The sequence below is a fragment of the Schistocerca nitens genome, chromosome 5 (genome assembly GCF_023898315.1).
Source record: "Schistocerca nitens isolate TAMUIC-IGC-003100 chromosome 5, iqSchNite1.1, whole genome shotgun sequence".
NCBI classification, from domain to species: Eukaryota; Metazoa; Arthropoda; class Insecta; order Orthoptera; family Acrididae; genus Schistocerca; species Schistocerca nitens.
This window is the reverse complement of record NC_064618.1, coordinates 556,861,570-556,883,760: the sequence shown is the minus strand read 5'-3', so window position 1 is coordinate 556,883,760 and position 22,191 is coordinate 556,861,570. Positions and strand designations below refer to the sequence as shown.

Sequence of the window (22,191 nt, the reverse complement as noted above, 5' to 3'; positions counted from 1 at the left end):
CCCGGGGCCTTGTTTCGGCTCAGGTCTTTCAGTGCTCTGTCAAACTCTTCACGCAGTATCGTATCTCCCATTTCATCTTCATCTGCATTCTCTTCCATTTCTGTAATATTGTCCTCAAGTACATCGCCCTTGTATAGACCCTCTATATAGTCCTTCCATCCTTCTGCTTTCCCTTCTTTGCTTAGAACTGGATTTCCATCTGAGCTCTTGATATTCATACAAGTGGTTCTCTTTTCTCCAAAGGTCTCTTTAATTTTCCTGTAGGCAGTATCTATCTTACCCCTTGTGAGATAAGCCTCTACATCCTTACATTTGTCCTCTAGCCATCCCTGCTTAGCCATTTTGCACTTCCTGTCGATCTCATTTTTGACACGTTTGTATTCCTTTTTGCCTGCTTCATTTACTGCATTTTTATATTTTCTCCTTTCATCAATTAAATTCAATACATCATCTGTTACCCAAGGATTTCTACTAGCCCTCGTCTTTTTACCTACTTGATCCTCAGCTGCCTTCACTACTTCATCCCTCAGAGCTACCCATTCGTCTTCTACTGTGTTTCTTTCCCCCATTCCTGTCAATTGTTCCCTTATGCTCTCCCTGAAACTCTGTACAACCTCTGGTTTAGTCAGTTTATCCAGATCACATCTCCTTAAATTCCCACCTTTTTGCAGTTTCTTCAATTTTAATCTGCAGTTCATAACCAATAGATTGTGGTCAGAGTCCACATCTGCCCCTGGAAATGTCCTACAATTTAAAACCTGGTTCTAAATCTCTCTCTTACCATTATATAATCTATCTGATACCTTTTATTATCTCTGGGATTCTTCCATGTATACAACCTCCTTTTATGATTCTTGAACCAAGTGTTCGCTATGATTAAGTTATGCTCTGTGCAAAATTCTACCAGACAGCTTCCTCTTTCATTTCTTAGCCCCAATCCATATTCACCTACTACGTTTCCTTCTCTCCCTTTTCTACACTCGAATTCCAGTCACCCATGAGTATTAAATTTTCATCTCCCTTCACTATCTGAATAATTTCTTTTATCTCATCATACATTTTATCAATTTCTTCATCATCTGCAGAGCTAGTTGGCATATAAACTTGTACTACTGTAGTAGGTGTGGGCTTCGTGTCTATCTTGGCCACAATAATGCGTTCACTATGCTGTTTGTAGTAGCTTACCCGCACACCTATTTTTTTATTCATTATTAAACCTACTCCTGCATTACCTCTATTTGATTTTGTATTTATAACCCTGTATTCATCTGACCAAAAGTCTTGTTCCTCCTGCCACCGAATTTCACTAATTCCCACTATATCTAACTTTAACCTATCCATTTCCCTTTTTAAATTTTCTAACCTGCCTGCTCGATTAAGGGATGTGACATTCCACACTCCCATCCATAGAACGCCAGTTTTCTTTCTCCTGATAACAACGTCCTCTTGAGTAGTCCCCGCCCGGAGATCCGAATGGGGGACTATTTTGCCTCCAGAATATTTTACCCAAGAGGAGGCCATCATCATTTAATCATACAGTAAAGCTGCATGTCCTCGGGAAAAATTACGGCTGTAGTTTCCCCTTGCTTTCAGCCGTTCGCAGTACCAGCACAGCAAGGCCGTTTTGGTTATTGTTACAAGGCCAGATCAGTCAATCATCCAGACTATTGCCCCTGCAACTATTGAAAAGGCTGCTGCCCCTCTTCAGGAACCCCACATTTGTCTGGCCTCTCAACAGATACCCCTCCGTTGTGGTTGCACCTACGGTACGGCCATCTGTAGCGCTGAGGCACGCAAGCCTCCCCACCAACGGCAAGGTCCGTGGTTCATGGGGGTTCACATACACTGCACAAACTGGTGAGTGGGGAGAATGGAGACCAGAGCAATTTACACAGTTAGGTGGTGCAGTGCAGGGGCTCCCCATATGAAGAGGGCAGCCACAGTCATCACAGATGGAAGTGGCATCGCATCGCGAGTACATGTAGCCAAACCTGAGACAGTGAAAGCATCACATGGAAGGTGGAATATATGGTTTCATGTCGCATCTGTACACCATTACCATCTACATCTACATCCATACTCCGCAAGCCACCTGACGGTGTGTGGCGGAGGGTACCCTGAGTACCTCTATCGGTTCTCCCTTCTATTCCAGTCTCATATTGTTCGTGGAAAGAAGGATTGTCAGTATGCTTCTGTGTGGGCTCTAATCTCTCTGATCTCCAGACTTCTTGGGCAAAGTATCCCCCTCAAATGCCATGATGAAAGTACCACTGTCTTCATGGTGGTCCTTATGGACTTTCTGGACACACCAGATGAAATGAATGCCACGTTAGTCCAGATTAGCCATAAGTTCATAATCCACCTGGAGGAGGAGGTCCGTATGGAATATTACATCCCGTGTCATACTGAGTGGCTTGTGAGGAGCAATAGTCATGAGGATGTCTCCTAAACGGTCGCAGGCACAGAGGGAGGCTGACTGGCAGAAGTTGTCTTTATAAGGAAAGAGCCAGATTTCATCTTGCCTAATGACTTAACTTCATCAAACTTGTTCTCAATACGATCCACAAAGAAACGGGGTTTGATGGCAGCAAAAGTCTCCCCATTGGTCCTGATACAGACCAGGAACCGTGGAAAGGGTTTTGCCCCAAGCCAACATTCCTGGCCCTCCTTCCAGGGTGTATCCAAGGAGGGTAAGGCCGCGAAGGCAAAACAGGAACTGAGACAGAAAGGTGATGAGAAAGAGACATGCCTGCAGTAGAGTGGCCACATATTTTAACAAATTTCATGTGCGAAATGTCCGCCCTGGTACCACCCACTCCAAACAAGGACTCGCCTTGTGGGTGCTACCGAGCCACAGCAATGGCCACCCAGAAGAACGGTCATTGTCAGGAATTTCAACGCCCCGAAAAGTTGGGCAACCACTCCTAGGCTTGCAGAAGGTGTTCACAGCGCAGGTACCAGCAGTGTGATCCCTGTGTTGTCAGGGGGCTCAGCCAGATGGGAACATAACAGCCCCGACACACAGACTTGCTACCAAGCTGCTGACCTAGCAAGGAGGCCAAAGGTCTTTGGCGGGGATGGAGGGGGAGGAGGAGGAGGAGAAAAACCCATACCAAAGACGGTAGGGAGGGAGTTCTTCCCCATCTGGCTCACACAATAGCTTTCAAATCTGGAGATGTAGATCAAACCCCCGATGGGGGCAGGGGAAAAAAAGAAAAAAAGAAAAAAGCCAAAAAGGAGGAGGAAAACCAACCAACCAAAACCACAAGACGATGCTAAATCACGAGGATAGCCGGGCCAACATAGAGAAGAACACCAAGAGAAGGAAAGAAAGGAGCAAAGGGAAAGGAAGAAGGACAAGGAAGAAGACAGCAGGGGAAGGTAAAGCAGCCCAGAAGAGAATAAAGGCTGCAATAGCTCATGGGCCCATGTGCGTCACACATGTACTCACAAAAGAGCTGTGGGCCCCTTGGGGGGACAAATTTTGAGATCCCAGGGGTAAGTAAAGACATCATTGACAAAGAAAGTACGGACTTCTGTATTTCTAAATGTGTGAGTAAAAATCTTAAGTACTAAAATCAACATCTTTTGCAATGAACTGTTTTCAGATGGCAAAAGCAAGCCATATGGTATACATGTTTCATTAAGACCACTGATATTTTATTTCAATAAAATGAAACACTTTTGGTGAAAAAAAAATTCATTGGAATCACAAGACAGATTTAAAATATCTCCACAGATTTCAGAAATAACTTCAGAAAAAGTAAGCCTTTTGAAAGAAGTGTATAAGGCAGGGGAGAGTTGTGTAAACCAACACTATAGGTGACTGCCAATATAATGCTGGTTCTACTACATTTGTTGTGTCGGTTATTACCCACTATGTTATGTATATTATTTTACAGGTATTGTGTGGTTTTTCTTTCAAGAAATAAGTGAGTACATAGCATACAAACCGCCAGTGACGGCCGCAATTTTCCTCCTCTTAGCATTCAGATTTTCTATATATAGAAACTACTTTCAAAGTGTCAAAATGTAGCAGAATAAATAAAATGTCTATAAGATGCAGCACTGTACAATGTACTTAGGGTGAGACTGTCGCAATTCCTGAAATCCATTGCCCTTAGCCTCTGGCCTGCCAAGGAGCACTGCAGTCCTGAGTCCACGGATAAACCATGAAAATCTGCTGCATTATGCCACACACGGTCAGACCTGGCCTGCAGGCAGATCAGTGAGACTAGATCTGATGAGGAGGGCCTGCACATTGGTGGGAAAGGATGGGGTTCAGATCGGCAGGCCTGATCCGTTAGACACACCCACAGAAATGGCCTGTAGTTTTGACCTGTCATGGAATTCCACTGGTTTGGCTAGCTATTTACATACCACAGACATGTTGATGAAATGAGTCTGTGGTGATCAATCTGTGCAACATATAACTTGCATCAATAATCTGAGAATCAATATTAATGAGAATAGGTAGCAATTCACCATACAGATGGTCACTGAGCTGCAAGACAGGCACATAAAAAAGACAATCACATTCTCACAACTAAATTTTTAGCCATAGGCTTTGGCAGAAAACAAGAGCACGCACACATTCACACAATTACTCAGACACAACTCGTGCGCACATGATTGCCGTCTCCGACTGCTGCGTCAAAAATCTCTGAGAATCAGGACCAAACTAACCACTCCTCGCACCTCCCTGTCTCTTTGTCTGCAGCTGCTAGACTAGCAGCAAGAAGTGATGGCAGCCCTGACTGCAAGCTGAGGGGAGTGGTAGAAATGGTAAAAGCAGTAAGAATGAGGGAGTAGGGAAGCGGGTCAGAAACTCAGCTGCGCCCAGCCAGCAACGATGCATGATATATCAGTAAACAAACCAATTCATCTACTGAGAGAAAAACAAGATTTTTCTAGTGTTTTTATATATTTTTTTTTTCAAATTTCCCTGATATTTCCCTGGCGTGTTTGAAATTTCCTGATACTCCCTGATATCCAGAACTTCTGGCAACCCTGAGTGGTCATTTTTTTTTTTTTTTTTTTTTTTTTTTTTTGCTTATCAGTGTAAAGTCAAGCCACACAAGAATAACAGAGGTACATAAACATAGAAGCAGAAATTCTTGTGACTAACTTATCAGTATATGATGTTACATTCCCTTCTCCTCCCTTCATTTTACTTGGTGGGAGCATACGAAATATATTGCAATGGCACAATTTACACGGTGTCCATAATTAAAGTTCCAGTTTAAAAACACTGCAAAAAGAGAACCACTGCTTAGAATGACATCAAATTTGAACTGCATATCATTGACGCAGGAGGGAACGTCACAGAAGAAAAAATTTAACAAAAATTTGACCAACAAATGGTGTTGTAAACATCAGAATATGCACACCAAAAGACATGCAGCACACTACTGTTCCTCAGTTTGTGTCCTAGATGCCCAACATAAATGTCTCCACGAAGAACAGTGCACAGCTGGCAAACAGCCAAAGTGCACCAGTAGCCCTGTAGAAGTTCCAGATATGAAAAAAGCCAATGGTCCTACGTCTGCTAAAAGTCTGGAGAAAATGACTACAATATTCAAAAATATGTGTTGTTCTGAAGTGCAGCAAGGCAGAGGGAGGAAATCAATTGATCCAATGGCTGTCAAAGATGAAGCCACAGCACTGCAGGATTGGTTGATCAGTGGAGATGTGCAAAAATGCAGTACACAGGAAATTGCCTGAATAATGGACATGCCCACAAACATGATGCATGAAATACTACGAAACAACAGCCTGTATTGCTGCATCCTGCTATTCATACAAAATCACCCTTGTTCAGAAGTTGCTTTCTGCTGAGCTGCCAGCAAGACAAATGTTCACTCTGGAATTTCTTGCTCACATGGAAGTGGACAATGAAGGGCCATGGAACATACTGTGGACAGATGCAGCCCATCTCCATCACCAAGGACATGTCAAGATGCAGAATTGCAGATTATGGACAACAGAAAACTGGTACGCACATCAACCAATACCACTTCATTCTGCAAATGTGACTGTGTGGTGCAGGTTGACAGCATCATTTGCCACAGGACCATATTTTTTCGAGGAGGTTGGTCCTACGGAGCCTGTTACCCTTACTGTCACTAGCAAACACTATAAGATTCTTTTGCACACCAACACCAGTCCAACCCTTCAACAATGTGGGTGTGTGGGTGGATCATTTTTGTGCAAGATGGTGCTCCTCCACACATTCAACAGCCAATGAAGCAGCAGCTGCATAGGCATTTCGGAAATGCTAGAATTATCATCCTTCATTTCCCTATAGCCTGGCCATCCTTATCACCTGATTTTAATCCATGAACTTTTGGCTGTGGGGTTACCTGATAGATGTTGGGTTCAGTGCTCCAATTATGAATGTAGCTGAATTTAAGGCATATTGTATCATGTTGCATACATTTAATGGTTAATGATGAGAAATAATGCATATTCTGTCACTCGACTGCACATTGGTGGGAACTGTACAATTACACTTACAATTCAGGCCATGGTTCATGGTTTGAAAATGGACATGATTGTCCAAAACTAGTCACCACAAAGAAATGACTATTCACAACTGTGACATACCTTGAATGAAAATACATATTGTAATAAATATCAGTCACAGTCCACATCTGCTCCTGCAATTGTTTTGCAGCTTAAAACCTGTTTATGGAAACTCTGTTTTACAATCATATAATCTATGTGAAATCTCTGTCAAGTGAGAGACTCTGCTGTGTCAGTCAATGGCCTCACAGCAGTCACTGTAATAACTGAGGTGTTAACATGGAAAAAACATAGTCACAAAAAATAAAAAGTCATTACATGATGGTGAGTCCAGATGCAACAGTGTCTGGTGTCCTCACTGCCCTTCCATGTACACAATCCCCTTTCATAATGCTTGAACCAAATGATACGTTGTGCTCTTGTGTGAAATCCCGCCAGGCGATTTCCTATTTCATTCCTTCCCCTCAGTACATGTTATCCTACTATTTTTCCTTCTCTTCCATTTCCTGTTATTTAAATCCAGTCCTCCACAACAACTAAATTTTCATCTCCCATAACTACCTGAATGAATTTTTATCTAGGTTGTTTCTTTATGGAACATCATGATACAGTTTCTCCTTTCAATCTTCAAACAAGCACCAAAATAGCAGAGACTGATATGTCATTGTGGAACAGAAAGTCAACTAAAACTGTTCAACAGTGGAAAGGCATTCATACCTGATGAAATATCTGTGACATTCTACAAAGATCATATAAAAGAGCTTGCTCCCTTCTAGCAGCAGTTTGTATAGATCTCTGGAGCAATGATGCAACCAAGTGGTTTGAAACAAGCAAAAGCTATTCCCATTTTCAACAAGTTTTGTTGGACAGATGCAATAATTAAGGGGTTTATTGCACGGTTGTCAATGGCGTAAGAAGTGGCATTTGTTAATTAAAGTACATGTAGTAAGCTGGCCATAAATAAGAGGAAATATCAATTACTGTTACAGTACACAATTTGTGATAAATCACTGGAAAGAGTAACAGCTGTAAAATACACAGAAATACTGTCCAGATCAATCTCAAGAAAAATAACCATACAACAGTAGTTCAAAAAATACTTGGGAGACAAACAATGCCTGGCGTGTGTGGGGGGGGGAGGGAGGGAGGGAGGGAGGGAGGGAGGGAGGGAGGGAGGGAGGGAGGGAGGGAGGGAGGGAGGGAGGGAGAGAGGGGGGGGACAAAAAAGAGAAGTTGCATTTTGTCAGGAGCTGGTCAATTAGTCTAACAGTGAAGATGATCATAAAACTCAAGTGGCAGGCACTACAAGAGGTGGTTTACATCAGGATGAAGTCTACTGTGAAAATCCAAAAGCACATTTCATGAGAACAGTTGGGCATCATATTACTACCTCTTACAAACAAAGCAAAATTATCATGACAGAAAATCAGAGAGAGTACAGCTCATACAAGATACTTATTGACAGTCATCACTCCTAAGCACCAGGCATGAATGGAGCAGGAAAGGGGGAAATGGTAGTGATACCAGAAGGCTGTTCTCGGGGCGTATATTCAGAACACAATGCCCACATGATTCTAGTATCACAGTAATAGCTAATCATTCCTTTTAGTCTGCAAGCATGTCTCTCACTCTTCTAGAGCACCCTCAGCACCAACCAACAAATAAATGACAGGTTGTAATATTTGCTTGGTGCCTTCAGCTGGTAGAAAACAGTGTTGCCACGTGCTGGGATAGCTCAGTCAGTAGAGCACTTGTCCATGAGACACAAAGGTCCTAGATTTGAGTTGTGGTCTAGCACACAGTTTTAACTTGCCAGGAAGTTTCAAATCAGTAGACAGTCCACTACAGAATGAAAATTTATTGTACTATTATCTCACCACAGGTGTAACAACTGTCTGGTGCCTTGATAATACCTGACAATGAAATGAAATAAAATGATTACCTCACAGCTGTTTTCTGTTTGGAACCAACTACCCTGTAGTCTACACACAATCCAGCACTGCAAATTATGTTGAAGCTGAAATACTGTGTTACAATCACAGTAACACCAACTGCTTTGAGTGAACATGATCTTGCTCCTCATTCATTAACAAATCGAGTTTCACTTATCCTCTCTTCTCTAGTATTTACACATTCTCCCCCCCCCCCCCCCCTGAACTCACAGTTCTTCCTGTTCCTGTTGTTAATACTTGGAGCTATTCCTCCTGATTTGTTACCTCAATAATTATATTTATCATCAAAGGGAGAAAAATTCCATCTTTTGTAACATTCAGTTGCTAAGAGAAAATTTTTATCACTCATGATAAACACAATCAGTGCACTTTGTTCAAAAATCATTTGTCCTACCACCAGATTTTCTTTGACCACATAAGCCTCTATCTTTGAAATTTCTTATATCTTCCTTTATGTTCATTGGTGCTGTTGCTCAGTCACAATTCACTCTCATTACCCTGCTCTTCTTCTATTATAATTTCTTCTGTTAGCACTGTTAGTCTTGTGATTACACACATGGTAAATGTGACTTAACAGTCTGTTAAAGCACATACAGTATCATATATAATGTATTGCAATTAAAAATCCTGTCTGTTTAGTTTTAACAGAGACTGGTCTTAACAGGAAAAATGGCTACATCACATAAATCAAGGTTCATTAACAATAAGAACACTCACATTTTCTGGAATACTGGGCAGCTGAAACTGGTTTGGGCACTTACAGATGAAAATCTGAAACAAAGCATCTTATCACAAAGTAGTAGAAAACAGAAATCTACAAAATGCACAAATAAGTAGCTAAAGATGATCAAAAAAATGAACTTATGAACTCACACTTTCACCATTATTAAAAGGCACCTGCATAACAGTCCCTGGTTCAGGTACATTACCCTCATAAACTGCATTTAAAAATCTGTACAGCTCTTCTGTGTTAGAATTGTGAGTTATTTCTGCTACATGATTTAGTAATCTGTAAAAGAAAATTATTTTCATGTTGTATTTAACTATACTGATTCATTGTTGCAGAAAATTACATGTAACTCCTCTGCTTTCACACCCAGAACAGTGAGAGACTGTAATCTAAAAATACAATAGTTCACCAGCCTTACTCGCCGATACCTAAACCTGCTCTGGCAACAAATACTCAACACCTAAAAAACGATTACAAAGCACTCATATCGACAGCTGACTGTGCAATTGCACTGCTTCAAAAAAGAATGAATGGAAAATCACGGTGACGGTCAATCGGGTTACCAAGGGACTCACCAGTGTGGTTATTAGTCCCTTTAGCCTCATAATCAACAAGCCAGCAGTAGTGTATTGAGAGTAATACAGGACAGAGATGAACCAAGAGCTTCGATGCTACCACAAGCAGTGATCTATGAAGAAAAGCACACAGATTACTGGTAGAAGAGGGAAGATTTGCACAGGTGAAGGTAGAGCAGTGAGAGGAAGTGTGCAGGTAAGGGTCCGTACAACAAGAACTGTAACTGAAGATATACATCCTCAGATAACCCCCCACCCCCCTACAGCAGGAGAATATAAAAAAAACTCACATATTAAATATATTATGAGCAATAATGACAAAGGACAAGTAACGCCTAGATAGAACACCAGTATAAGGAGATAACATTTGGAGTTTACTTGAGGGTAGGTATGGAGCTGAGTGAGGAACACTTAGGGCAAAACAAGCAGCAAAAGATGTCACCTCTCCACATTCATGCCTTATGTCAACTATGACAATGGTTCTTATAAATAATTTGGTAATAACAACTTTCTCATAGGAAGATTAAAATGTGGGTTGCTTTCACTGCATGGTCAGCTAGGATAAATGGTGACGATTGGTTGAGATTTAATTCACGCCATCGAGCAAGTGAGTCTGGTCATGCAACAAGGATGTGGCAGAATGGCAGGGTTGCTGTGCGGGTGCACTGTGCAATGTTCTCTTACCCCAGTATGTAGTCTTGAGTGAGGCAAGCGTGACCAATATAGATGTGCCGTACGACTGTACGTTCTTTTGTACAATGTTCCATTTCTTGGTGGAGGTTTGTATCATTTGGAGTTTGCTGAGTCAGACATTTCTCATCCAATCTCCTTTTCACTTTCATATGATATGACATCTGAGATACAACTACAAAGCAGTAGGTCAACAGAGGAGATTTCTTAGCTAATTTATCAGAATAGTCACTGCCTGGGATGGCTATGTAGCTTGATGTCCACAGGAATGACATGGAGGTTACTGTACTGTGAAGCTCATGCAGCAGTTTGTGAATGGCAGACATCAACGGATGGGTTGGAGAGTGATTGTCAATCACATTACTGAGGAAGTCACTGCAGACAAAAAAAATCTCTCACATTTTGAGTTTTTATGTGTTTGGGTCTTTTGGGCATTGTTACTAATTTCCTCATGTAAATACTGCGTATAGTGTAAAAGGTACATTACCTAAATGTTTTCAGCCTGATTTTCTGGCTGTTGTTGGGCCCATTAGTATATGTCGGAATAAATGTTGCATAGTTGTGGAGGACTGAACAGAATCTATGGCAACAAATATTAAGAGTGTGTGTGATCCTTGATGGCACACTGGAGGTCCATTTGTACAACAGGTCAAGAAATATACACATGCACAACGCATGTCTTTTATTCTAACCATGACTGTTCTTCCTGTTTCTAAAGAATTCATAAAGAGACAGATAATGTCCTGTAGGAGAATTGTGTAAAAGGGATGTTCTGGGCTACATCTTAATCTTGTAATTAATTAAGAGTTGCTGGCAGCCTATCTTCATTGACATACTTGCTCCCAGAAGGAAATTATTGAAAGGAATCTTGCAGAAAACTCCAGTCACTAGGTAACTCCACTGTGACGCACAGTGTCTAGGAAGCCTAAAAAAAAGGAGGGCCTGCTGATGTGTAAGGTAAACATCCACAGTCTAATCGCGTTAAAAATCAATGACGTAAAACTTTACCAGAATCTGTTAACCTGCTCCTCGAGAAATGTTTCTGGGAAGTGAAGAGAGTTTTATTTCTGTGTACATCAAGGGTGTCCAATTCACAGCTCACAGTCCGCAGGCCACAACGGTATGTAATTGCCACATAATCTTATGCATCGGTGAACAAAAACCCACTAGCAGTGAATATTTTTGTAGGAGACTATCAAGTAACATACAAAAAGGGTTTAAAAACAGATTCCACACAGATGTTTTCCAGAATCGTCCCTTCAGAATAACACAAGAAGGTGAAGTGCCGATGCACCCAAGTTACATCTTGTTGATGCTGATAGTTAAACACTTAAAATTCTTCGTAAAAGACAATTCATAAGAGAAAGTTCAATTATAACTGCAGAAATTGTTTGCCCAGGGAACTGAAGGCTTTTTAAACAACCCATTTGTCTGCAAATACAGTTGCGGAAAGAGTTACTGATTTGGCCATGAATTTTTTAAAATACTCAGCTCAAAGAAAAATCATCTACTTTTGAAGCTTTTCCATTGCCTTTAATGATGGTATGGACATTAGAAGCATACCTCAATTAGCTATGTTTTTCGTGCTTCTGACATGGATTTCAGCATTTTTAAGGAATTATTTTAATTATTTCCAGTGCAAAACATTGTACGGGACAAGATATATTTAACCATGTTTTTGAACTACTGCAAAAGTATGAACTATACAATCCAAATTAAGTTCTATACCTACAGATGGGGCTCCTGTGATTATTCAAAAAGCAAGTAAAAATCAAAATACAAACCAGTTTTCTGACAAAATGTGATTACAATATTCATCCTTCATGGCTGAAACAACAAAACAAGGGGGAAAATCAGATAATCAGAAACATTTGTAATCATGACAGTACGGATTTTAATCACTGTTCTTTTTCCTTCGCTCCTACGCACATGGAAAGTGTAAATGTTCACAAATTACGTTGTCAGTACAGGACATTTAATTTTTATCATTCCATATTTCAGTATCACTTCATGTTTCTGCATATCTTAACTTCTATGCTACATAAAATTATATATTGCTGCTTTTTACCCTTATCATCCTCAGTAGGCAGCTTCCTAGATAAATATCTGAATCAGATCTACCATAAAAGCTGAATACACAAAGAAAATTGCCTGCAAAAATTGTATTGCTGTGCAATAAAATCTGGTAAATTGGACTTTTAAGTTGGATTATGAAGGCCTCGATTCCACTCAATTTTCTAAGATTCAAAATTTCAGTTCTCGAAAGCAAAGTAGATACAATAACAATCCCATGCGTAGCATTGTTGTAGCTATCACTGTATGTAGTAAAGAGCTTTTTGTGCTGTAGAGATCAGCAGTGGGGCAAACAAGAGACTAGCGGCCCTAAGTTTTCCGACTACTAGCAACTTCTAATGAATCAGAACAAGAGTGTGTGTTCACCAAGGAAAGTTTGCCAGAGAGTACTTCTCAAAAATTTCACAACACTTTTGTTCTGATGATGCCTCCTGTTGCATCCGAATTATCATCTAAATTAAGATCTTGATTTATGAAGAATGATGTTTTCACTACTGATCGAGAGTTCGTTCTATTCAGAGCAAGGAATAAGCAGATCGGTTGCTCTACGAAGTCCCAACTTCAGCAACATATACATAGTGATGCACATGCAAAGAACAAAGCAGTACCATCATCCATGAAGCAAATTTTATTGTCGCAGATGCAAAAGACTCCAAACCCCACAAATGAATTTTACCATATGTGCTCTGCTACTGCTGCTGTGAACGTTCCGTAGTACGAGCTTCAAGTGCTTGAATATCACATTGCCACAAAAGTACAATTGGCAACAGAGTCTCCATGAACTGACATTAAGGAAGAACTATTTTGGTTTTCATTACCAGGATGCACCGAAAAGTGTGCGGAGCTATGTAAGTATCCATCAGATCTGGGAAGCCATCGAAACATCAACAGACATTCATTAATGTTTCACTAGCAATCTCATTGTGCAATTTCAACATTTTTGTTGCTGTAGGACAGAAAACACTTTTATTTCATGACGAATTTATTACAGGTCTGTCACAATTGCAGTACATTTATTTTGCTACTTGTTTCGAACCAAGTGGCTCATACTCAAGCCTTACCTCAAGAGGGCAGGCCTGAGAATAAACCAGTTGGTTCAAAACTAGTTAGCAAAATACACGTACTGCAACTGTGACAGATTTGTAATAAATTCTTCAGGCAATCTTGTTGCTGGCAAACTCAATGGAGAAAAATGCTCATAGCCCGTACTGATTTCTTGCCCAAGTACTGGATTGCACAGATCATTCAATAGGAGCTCATTCTGTGAATGACAGCTTAAAGTGCTGTCGCTACAGGGAATCCAGGGAAAAAAATTCAGCCGCGTGGTCTAGGGTGCCTTGTCACGGTCCATGTGGCCTCCCCCATTGGAGTTTCCAGTCCTCCCTCTCGTGTGTGTGTGTGTGTGTGTGTGTGTGTGTGTGTGTGTGTGTGTGTGTGTGTGTGTCATCCTTAGCATAAGTTAGTCTGAGTTAGATTAAGTAGTGTGTAAGTTTAGGGACCAATGACCTCAACAGTTTGGTCCCATACAATCTTACCACAAATTTCCAATTTTCCAAAAAAAATTCTTGTTACATATTCACATGCTACGGCCTACAAGTTGGTGGTGGCAACTACCCTCTGTGTATTTCATCAGCATTAAATCCATTACACTTCTGGTCCAGGTACTGCAATACACCACCAAAGAAGTGTGCAGCAACCACCCAGAAGTAAACAAAATAATTTCATATGCCAAGAATGTGTTTCTTAAAGCCCTGCATTGTATGTTACTTTATAGAGAGCTGCTACCAAACCTAATATTTCCATCTGAGCCTGTTCTAATGCAATGGGGTAAATGGGTTTCAGTTGTCAGTTTTTATAAAGAACATTTACTAGCCATGAAATCAATGACTGATTCATTTCCAAGAGAATCTTCAGTTTCAGTACAAAAGGCATGAAATGCTTCCGCTGAACCTAACAGTAACTTCAGCTTCCTTGCCAGTAGCATTAAGGAATTAGAATCTACTGGGCTGCCTTTGCAGAAATCATTTGAAATTGTTGAAAACATAAAAGTAAGTTGGGTGACATTATAGGTGGGATTGGGCAGAGGGTAGTGAATAAGTGTGATGAAGTTTTGGCAAAAAATCTCAGCTATTTGTCTTTTCCTGCCATGTGCAATATCATCAGTGTGAAAGAAAAAGATGCTCCAGCCAACATCACTCCAGGTATATTTCATTACCTAAAATTTGCACTCTAATTCCACTGTGAAGTAGACAGCTCATTTTCCCCCTATAAAAAATTATTTCTGAGCAGTGACATTCTATAAGCGCAAAGAATTTGGAGAATTACCCAGTTGTTCATTGTGCTTCAAAATAAAAAGTATGGTTGGGTACCTTAGTAATTTAAGGGAAGAGACATTTTAGCAAACAGAAGTGACCTAAAATAATTTTCTTTTAGTAGCACAGTGCAGACATTCAAAATAAAAAATTAAGTAATGTGAAGTTTACCTTCTTAGTATACTTTCCATGTTTCTGAACCTAGCTGATTATCTGGTGTTGCCCAGGTATGTATTTATTCTAATCTTTTATTAGTCCATCTCCTCCTTCCACCCCTCCCCCCTCCCCCTCTGTCCATTTCCTCCTCCAGCTCTCTCTCTCTGTCCCCCTTACTCTTTGTCCATCACCCCCCACCCACCCCCATAAACTTCCTCTGTGTCCCCCCCCCCCTGTCAACCTCCTCCTCCCACTCTCCTTTTCAATCTCCTCCTCCTCCTCCTCCTCTCCTCTCTGTCTATCCATCTCTACCATCCCCTTCTCTCTGCCCACCTCTTCCTCCCCCCTCACCCTTATCCATCTCCTCCTCTTTTCTTCTCAGTCCATCTCCTCCTCTACCCTTTCTGCGTCCATTTTACTGTCCGCTTTGTCTGCCCAATATCTCCCCCCCCCCCTCGTCTGTGCCCACCTCTTCCTCCCCCTTGCCCCTCCTCATTATCACACTCGGCCCAACAGGAGGTTGATGGTTGTTCTTACTGCCACACTATTTCTTTAAACATTGTAACTAATATGTGCACCAAATTTGGTTGAAATCATTCCAGGGGTTTAGGATGAGCTACTTGCATGTGGCTTTGTCTGCATACAAAAATGTCAAATATATTTCACAAATATTTAAGATATTTCACACATATGTGTGAACAAATTTCACCTGCACCTGTAGCAACTTTGGCCCTGCAGTTTCATTTTCATACAGCTCAATGTTTATGACGACATATCTCACATTTCACAGATTGTAGCTAAATATACCAATGGATATACCTGCAACATCATATCATTGTATAGAACATATAGTAATCAATATTATATGTTCTATACAATAATATAATGCTGCAGGTATATCCATTGGTATATTTAGCTACAATCTTTGAAATGTGTTGTGAACAGAGTTAGAAGTAGACAAGTCATAAATTAAAACTTCATGCATGATTTGGCAGTTTTTCACACGTCAGGGTTTATGGTGCCACACCTCCTGAAGTTTGCGTTGCTCAATGATATATTTTTCTAGATACATTCAGCAGCATATGTGGACCATGTTTGCAGAAAGTGTTGTGAATAGACTTAGTTGCAGTGAAGTAACAGTTTTAAACATCTTGCATGATGCAGCAGTTTCTCAGACATCTAAGTGCTTATGACGTCATATCTCCTAAACTGTGTGTAATACAATAATATAATTTTTCTGGTATATTCAGTGGTGTGTGAATACCGTCTGAAAAATATGTCATGAATACAGTTACCGTATTTACTCGAATCTAAGCTGCACTTTTTTTTCGGTTTTTGTAATCCAAAAAACCACCTGCAGCTTAGAATCGAGTGCAAAGCAAGCGGAAGTTCTGAAAAATGTTGGTGGGTGCCGCCACAACTTACTTCTGCCGTTGAATATATGTAGCGCTACACAGGAATGCTTTGTAGGCACAAAGATAAATACTGGCACCAAAACCTCTGCGTCAGTAAATAAATTTAAAAAAAAAAAAAAAAGGTGGAAGATGAGCTTTTTTTCTCCACCCCAAGTTTCGAACACTGCATTTTCAAACATTATCCAACGAAGTAAATACAAATTCTGTATTGTTCATCTTCGAATGTAGCAGCATTTCAATGTACTACGAAAATCCGACTGGCAAGACTGTTTGGGATGTTTGTCAATATGGCCAACTCTACGTTCTGAATTTCTTCCTATCTGTGAGAAGAGATGGTTGCTAATAGGAACTTTTATGAATTGTGAATCACATGCAGTATTCTCATCACCAGAAGAATAATATGAATATAAGCCTTTTGCCATGTATTGTTTCATGTTTGCTGCTATCTCATTTAAATCCTGTCTTCCTAATAAACTACGAAACTAGAGTGAGACAACAGCAAACGCGGAAGAATATACATATCATGACATGTTTATATTCGTATTATTCTTATGCTTAATAGTGATACAGTCAGAAATGAAGCACGGCAATTGACTAGATTTTTAAATCTGAGATGACTAATTTCTGTGTAGAATGTAATGCACTGAAGAGGCGCCTGCAAATATTTTCAAATGGAGAAAAATTTTCGCTAAACTCTTGTTCAGAACATCATCTATCATAGGCAGTATATTATTTGGTTCTTGTTGATCATTATCAAAGAAAGCAGCAGTGTAAGTAACAACAAATAGCAGTTTCTTGCCATTGTTTTGCTAATGAGACGATTTCTCTCTCTCTCTCTCTCTCTCTCTCTCTCTCTCTCTCTCACACACACACACACACACACACACACACACACACACACACACACACACACAAATTTTTCTATATTAGAGTTGCCTACAGGCATCATTAAGCCTAAAATAGTACAAACTGTCATGCTTCCCAGCCAGGCATAAAAAACCACTGGTTCAGCAGTCCCTAAGCCTAATTCTGTAACTGGTGACAGTAAAACTTACATTAAAAAACAGATTCAAATGACAATGATAACATGGTTCACGATAGCAGCTTAATGTACTGAGATTTTTCAGTGTTTAGGTTATTGCTAGCATATGGGAAAGTATATAGCTATTTTGTTCTACAGCAGAAGATTAAATCAACGCAGTATTAAAATGGTCTAGTCATTCACAACACACTTCCTATTTTCACACTTGATATTATATTTAACAAAACATAAATTACAATACTCACTTATAAAATGATTCGTGCCATGGTAAAAAGCTTAATATCACAAGTGCAGTCTCTGTTTTTGGATCATGACGACAAAAGCCAAATGTCCATTTTGAGTCTATGCTTGTAAGAACAAACGAGTAGTGTTGAACAACAGTGCTGAAACAGAAGGCAAATAAAACCACTTACAGACTTCGATTTTTGTTACAAAGAGCTTAATTTGCTAAAAAAAATGTGTTTCATCATTACATAATGACCTAATGATGTGAACTCTTGCAATGTTGCACAATAAAGAAGTAGAATAAAATTTCTGAAAAAGTAACTAATCAATCAAAAATATTTTTTGTAAATATAAAAGTTCTCTCTCTGTAACAGTACTATTACTCGTGCAGTGTGTCAAGACTGCCGCTCTTTCACTGGAATCATGATTTGGATTTACAAATGAAAAGCACAAAAATGTGGACATTCTACAGCATTATTTAGCTACCCAGTTTTCAATTTATAAGACGATTCTCTTGTAAACTAAGAAAACAATTAACTAAATACATTGATACTGTAAAACATTTATATTTTTGTACTTTTTATTTATACACACGAATTTGTTCTATAACAAGCAGTGATGGAAAAATCAATCATGATTTAGAATTTTTTTATGCAGAATGACACTTTCACTTTCTAATAAAATGTGCATTACCATGAAACTCAGACAGATTAGTACAGTGCACCATACCAAGAATGGAAAACTGACCTTCACTTTTTGTATGTCAGTGGCTCTTTGTCATATACAGCTGAGCTACTCATAAAGTATCAAAAACACCTAAAGTGGCAGCCAGGATGGGAATGCATGTCATGGGTGTCGCACAAAGCGAATAGCTTATAAAAGTTCATTCTGAAGTTTTGGTTCTTCCCGTTAACTGGATATTAAGTATGTATTTCTGTTAAGTAACAGTTCCTATTCACTGGTTTGCTTTTTGTTTCAATAGTGAAACAGTAAATGGTCCAAAGGAATTCCTGAAGCTTAGTTTATTTTAGAATGTCTGGGAGCTCCAGAACTCAGGTTCAGTGCAACATAAACTTGTTTGCTATGAACTGACACAAAATCTAGAGTGTCATTCCCACTACTTTCGATAGAGCATTAGTCAGTAGTGAAGAGATCACTCCACTGCAGATTGTAATGCAGTGTTACTATTATTTTTTTTATGGGTTTTGATGTCACTGTAGCAAAAGATTGCACCTTTATGTAGTTGGAGCCTTACTAGCAATCAATATAGGGTGAGCATTGTGATACTGTATGGACCATATGTCTGTGTCAATGAGCATTGTGGTGGTACTGTGTGAAAACATGTTTGTGCCGATGAGAATGTTTGTTATGTCTTCTAGACCTGAGAGAAGACATTTGATTTTGGCATACCATACCAGCTAATAGTCCCAAGAATCATGCAGTCAAGATTACTGTCTCAGTACAGTATCCCAACTTAATATGTAAAGCAAGATGCTACTGGAACTTGCAAAGTGATACCGGTAGCCTACTTTTTAGCAGTCATATGTCAAGATTGTAACACCATGAGCTGGCCTGATGATACTGGATATCTGGAATTCTAAGAACACAAAGCTTATGAAACAGTATGTAACTTAGTACATTTCACACACAAGTGAATGGTGAAGGAGTCTACAGTATGGAAGTTGTACATGGTCAAGGTTTCAGTTGTTGACCTCAGATGGATACAGGTGTAACATGTTACCCCACATAATATCACTTCCACATAACCATTGCCATAGCTCCCTGCCTGACTTCTTGCTTCCCGCAACTACAGTAACACACATTAAGGACACATTTCTCTCAGCTGGGGTGCTAGTCTGTGTGCTGACATGTAAACCCAAATATGGATTGTTACCAGGCATGTCCACCACTCATTGAAGCCATCAGATTTTTCTGTTGTGCCCAGAGACAGAGCTCCAGTATGCCATCAGAACCAGCTGAGGAAACAACCATCAGAGGGTGCCTCAACAATGCATCCAGCACAACTTCATGACTGTAGGTGGCCCACATGCCAGACTGTTCCACTGATGGTTCCATCAAAGTATCAGTACGAGCTACCCCTTGACACTTTCGCTATGTTCTCTGACACTGCCTTAAGTCCACAGTGACCCACCACAGCAGGTTTCAACTCTGATGGAAACAGAGTGATTGCCATAATGCTCTAGAGGTTTTCTGCATACAACCCTCACAAGCTGTCAGCATTACCTTTGGTAGCATTTTCCATGTAATACTGTATGGTGGGATCTCAGCAGTTCCTGCCTCTTATCACCGTCCAGATTCCATCATGGGTAATATCATCCCCATAGGCCTGTTATACAGGAGAGGTATTTGGTATACCTGATTTGAAAGAGCTTGGGGCTATTCTCACACTGCTCCGACCACTACCTGTCTGAGACTCCAGATGTTGCACCAAGTGCCAATCCCATTGTCTCTTTCATGCAATCCCTTCAGCCTCAGTTTGGAAGAGTAGGAGCTGGTTCTGCAGTATAAAGCCCAGCCAATGCCTTTTTTTTTTTTTTATGTCATCACAGTTATCCCACTATTCCAGAGTTTCAGGTCATCATCAGGGACTTGTTAGCTGTTGGTTGTGACTCTGATATTGGATCTTATACTAAGGGACCCTTGAACATTCCTACACCACATTTTGTTTTAGTCTATAATGACTACAATTATAGGTTGGCTTTGTACATTTCTGTACTATTAGCGACAGAGCTTCTACTTTAAAGTTCAATAAAACTGTGTTAGTACAAACTGAAAATCCACATAAAAACAGAGATTCATGGATGTCACATTCAATAAATTGCTCCTCATTTCAATAGTGTCCCACCACAAATCCCTTACGTACATACAGAACCTTTCACCTGATGCACATTTCACGATGCTTTGTCTCTTTCAGGTTACCTCTAACTGCAGGCAAATAGCTGGATATTAACTATCAAGTGTATTACATAATCATGAACCTTTCAAATCTCCACAATATCTATGAGCTCTTTGTTATTTTCTTACAGTATGTTTCTGCTTCCCCACTTTTACTTTATATTTGTGTCTTTTCCATTTTTCATTTCTATCTAAACTCTGCCTGTATTCTGAACTGCTTCTCCCTCATGCTTTGCTTTTGGGCTTTTCTTGACACCTTGGTCCACTGACACACACCTTATGTTATTCTTCCTGCTGTTGCACATAACCCCTTCAACAATCTGTTGTCGGAATTCATTATCATTTTTCCCACTGTTTCATAACATTTACAATTACAATTTATTTATAAGCAGTTGCTATACAAACTCTGATATTTCTCCCGAAATCAGCCAGGCACCATGAGATATTCACAGGTTGTTCTTTCATAGCTAAACCTTCTCCCTTTCAACATGTCCTTCACAATGAGGCGAAACGCAGAAAGTTACATGGCATGATATCCTGGACTGCTAGGATGATGAACTATTACCTTACACCCCATATTCTTATGCACAGAGTGAACTACTTTTAAAATAAAAAATGTCACATGACTGCATTTTATTGATAATTAATTAATGTTTTAATCTTCTTCGCTTTATGATTTATTACATCACAAGCATCTTCCTGAGTGGATTGGTCATCTTAAAAATTAAGTTGTGAGGGGAGGGGGGAGGAGAGGGATGGAGGTGGAGAGGGGTGAAGAAAATGTAAGCCTTCCATCTGATGCCACTTTGGTAGTTTGAGTGCCAGTCTTTCTTGCCTTTTTAATGAAACAACTCCCCATTTAGTCTCCTGAGTCTGGGCAGACCTCATCACAAATATCCCATCCTAATAAATGTCTGATGTAATCACACAGGTCACTGAGAATCAGTAGTATTACTTTGATGTGTGTAATAGCTCTTAGTAGAACTGGTCTGACATCATTTAAATTTTATTGTTTAATTACACTCCTCTGCAGCAGTCTTTCTCCTTATAAAACTGCCTGGAACACTACTTGCAAGCACAATTGTAATGTGAACTTACACTGTACTTACTAAACTTTTGACCAGAAAATATTTTAAATATTTTTTCCACTACCACAACTTATGTGGAATTAACATCCAAAACTCACCCTGCTGGCTGTCATACCTACTAGAAATAAAAGTCACTGCAAGTGAACTTTAAACAATGCAGAGGCAGTACAAATTGACAATTAAAATTTGGGAAAATTCTCAATTTTTCAAGTGTACCTATCCATTGCTTGCAGTTTTGTATTAAAAGTTCACTCTCTTTGGTTAATGTCACCTTATATATATGTTGTTTTTGTCTTTATCTACAGCTGTAACAGTAACACTGTAATGAATGCTATCTTCCAACCACATACATAGCAGTTCAGTTATGCCATTTACTTTCTGGGTATGTCTTTGTTTTCCATCAGTCTACGATACAGCAGAATCAGGTGAGATTTCCCACCTACAGTACTTCACAATGAACTGCTGACTATATTACAAATTACTAAAAGAAGT

General features: G+C 39.8%; 1 protein-coding gene across 3 annotated transcripts in view; it reads right to left on the bottom strand.

The window, feature by feature from the left end:
- The window catches only part of LOC126259806 (DENN domain-containing protein 1A-like), a 289,351-nt gene that overhangs the window by 231,846 nt on the left and 35,314 nt on the right, over window positions 1-22,191 (bottom strand). For all 3 annotated transcript variants that reach the window (XM_049956834.1, XM_049956836.1, XM_049956835.1), the window contains exons 3-5: window positions 17,716-17,853; window positions 9,351-9,486; window positions 9,195-9,248 (exon numbers count right to left, since the gene is read on the bottom strand). In XM_049956834.1, coding sequence (XP_049812791.1) covers window positions 9,195-9,248; window positions 9,351-9,486; window positions 17,716-17,853 — 328 coding nt within the window. The remainder of the gene's footprint in view (window positions 1-9,194; window positions 9,249-9,350; window positions 9,487-17,715; window positions 17,854-22,191) is intronic.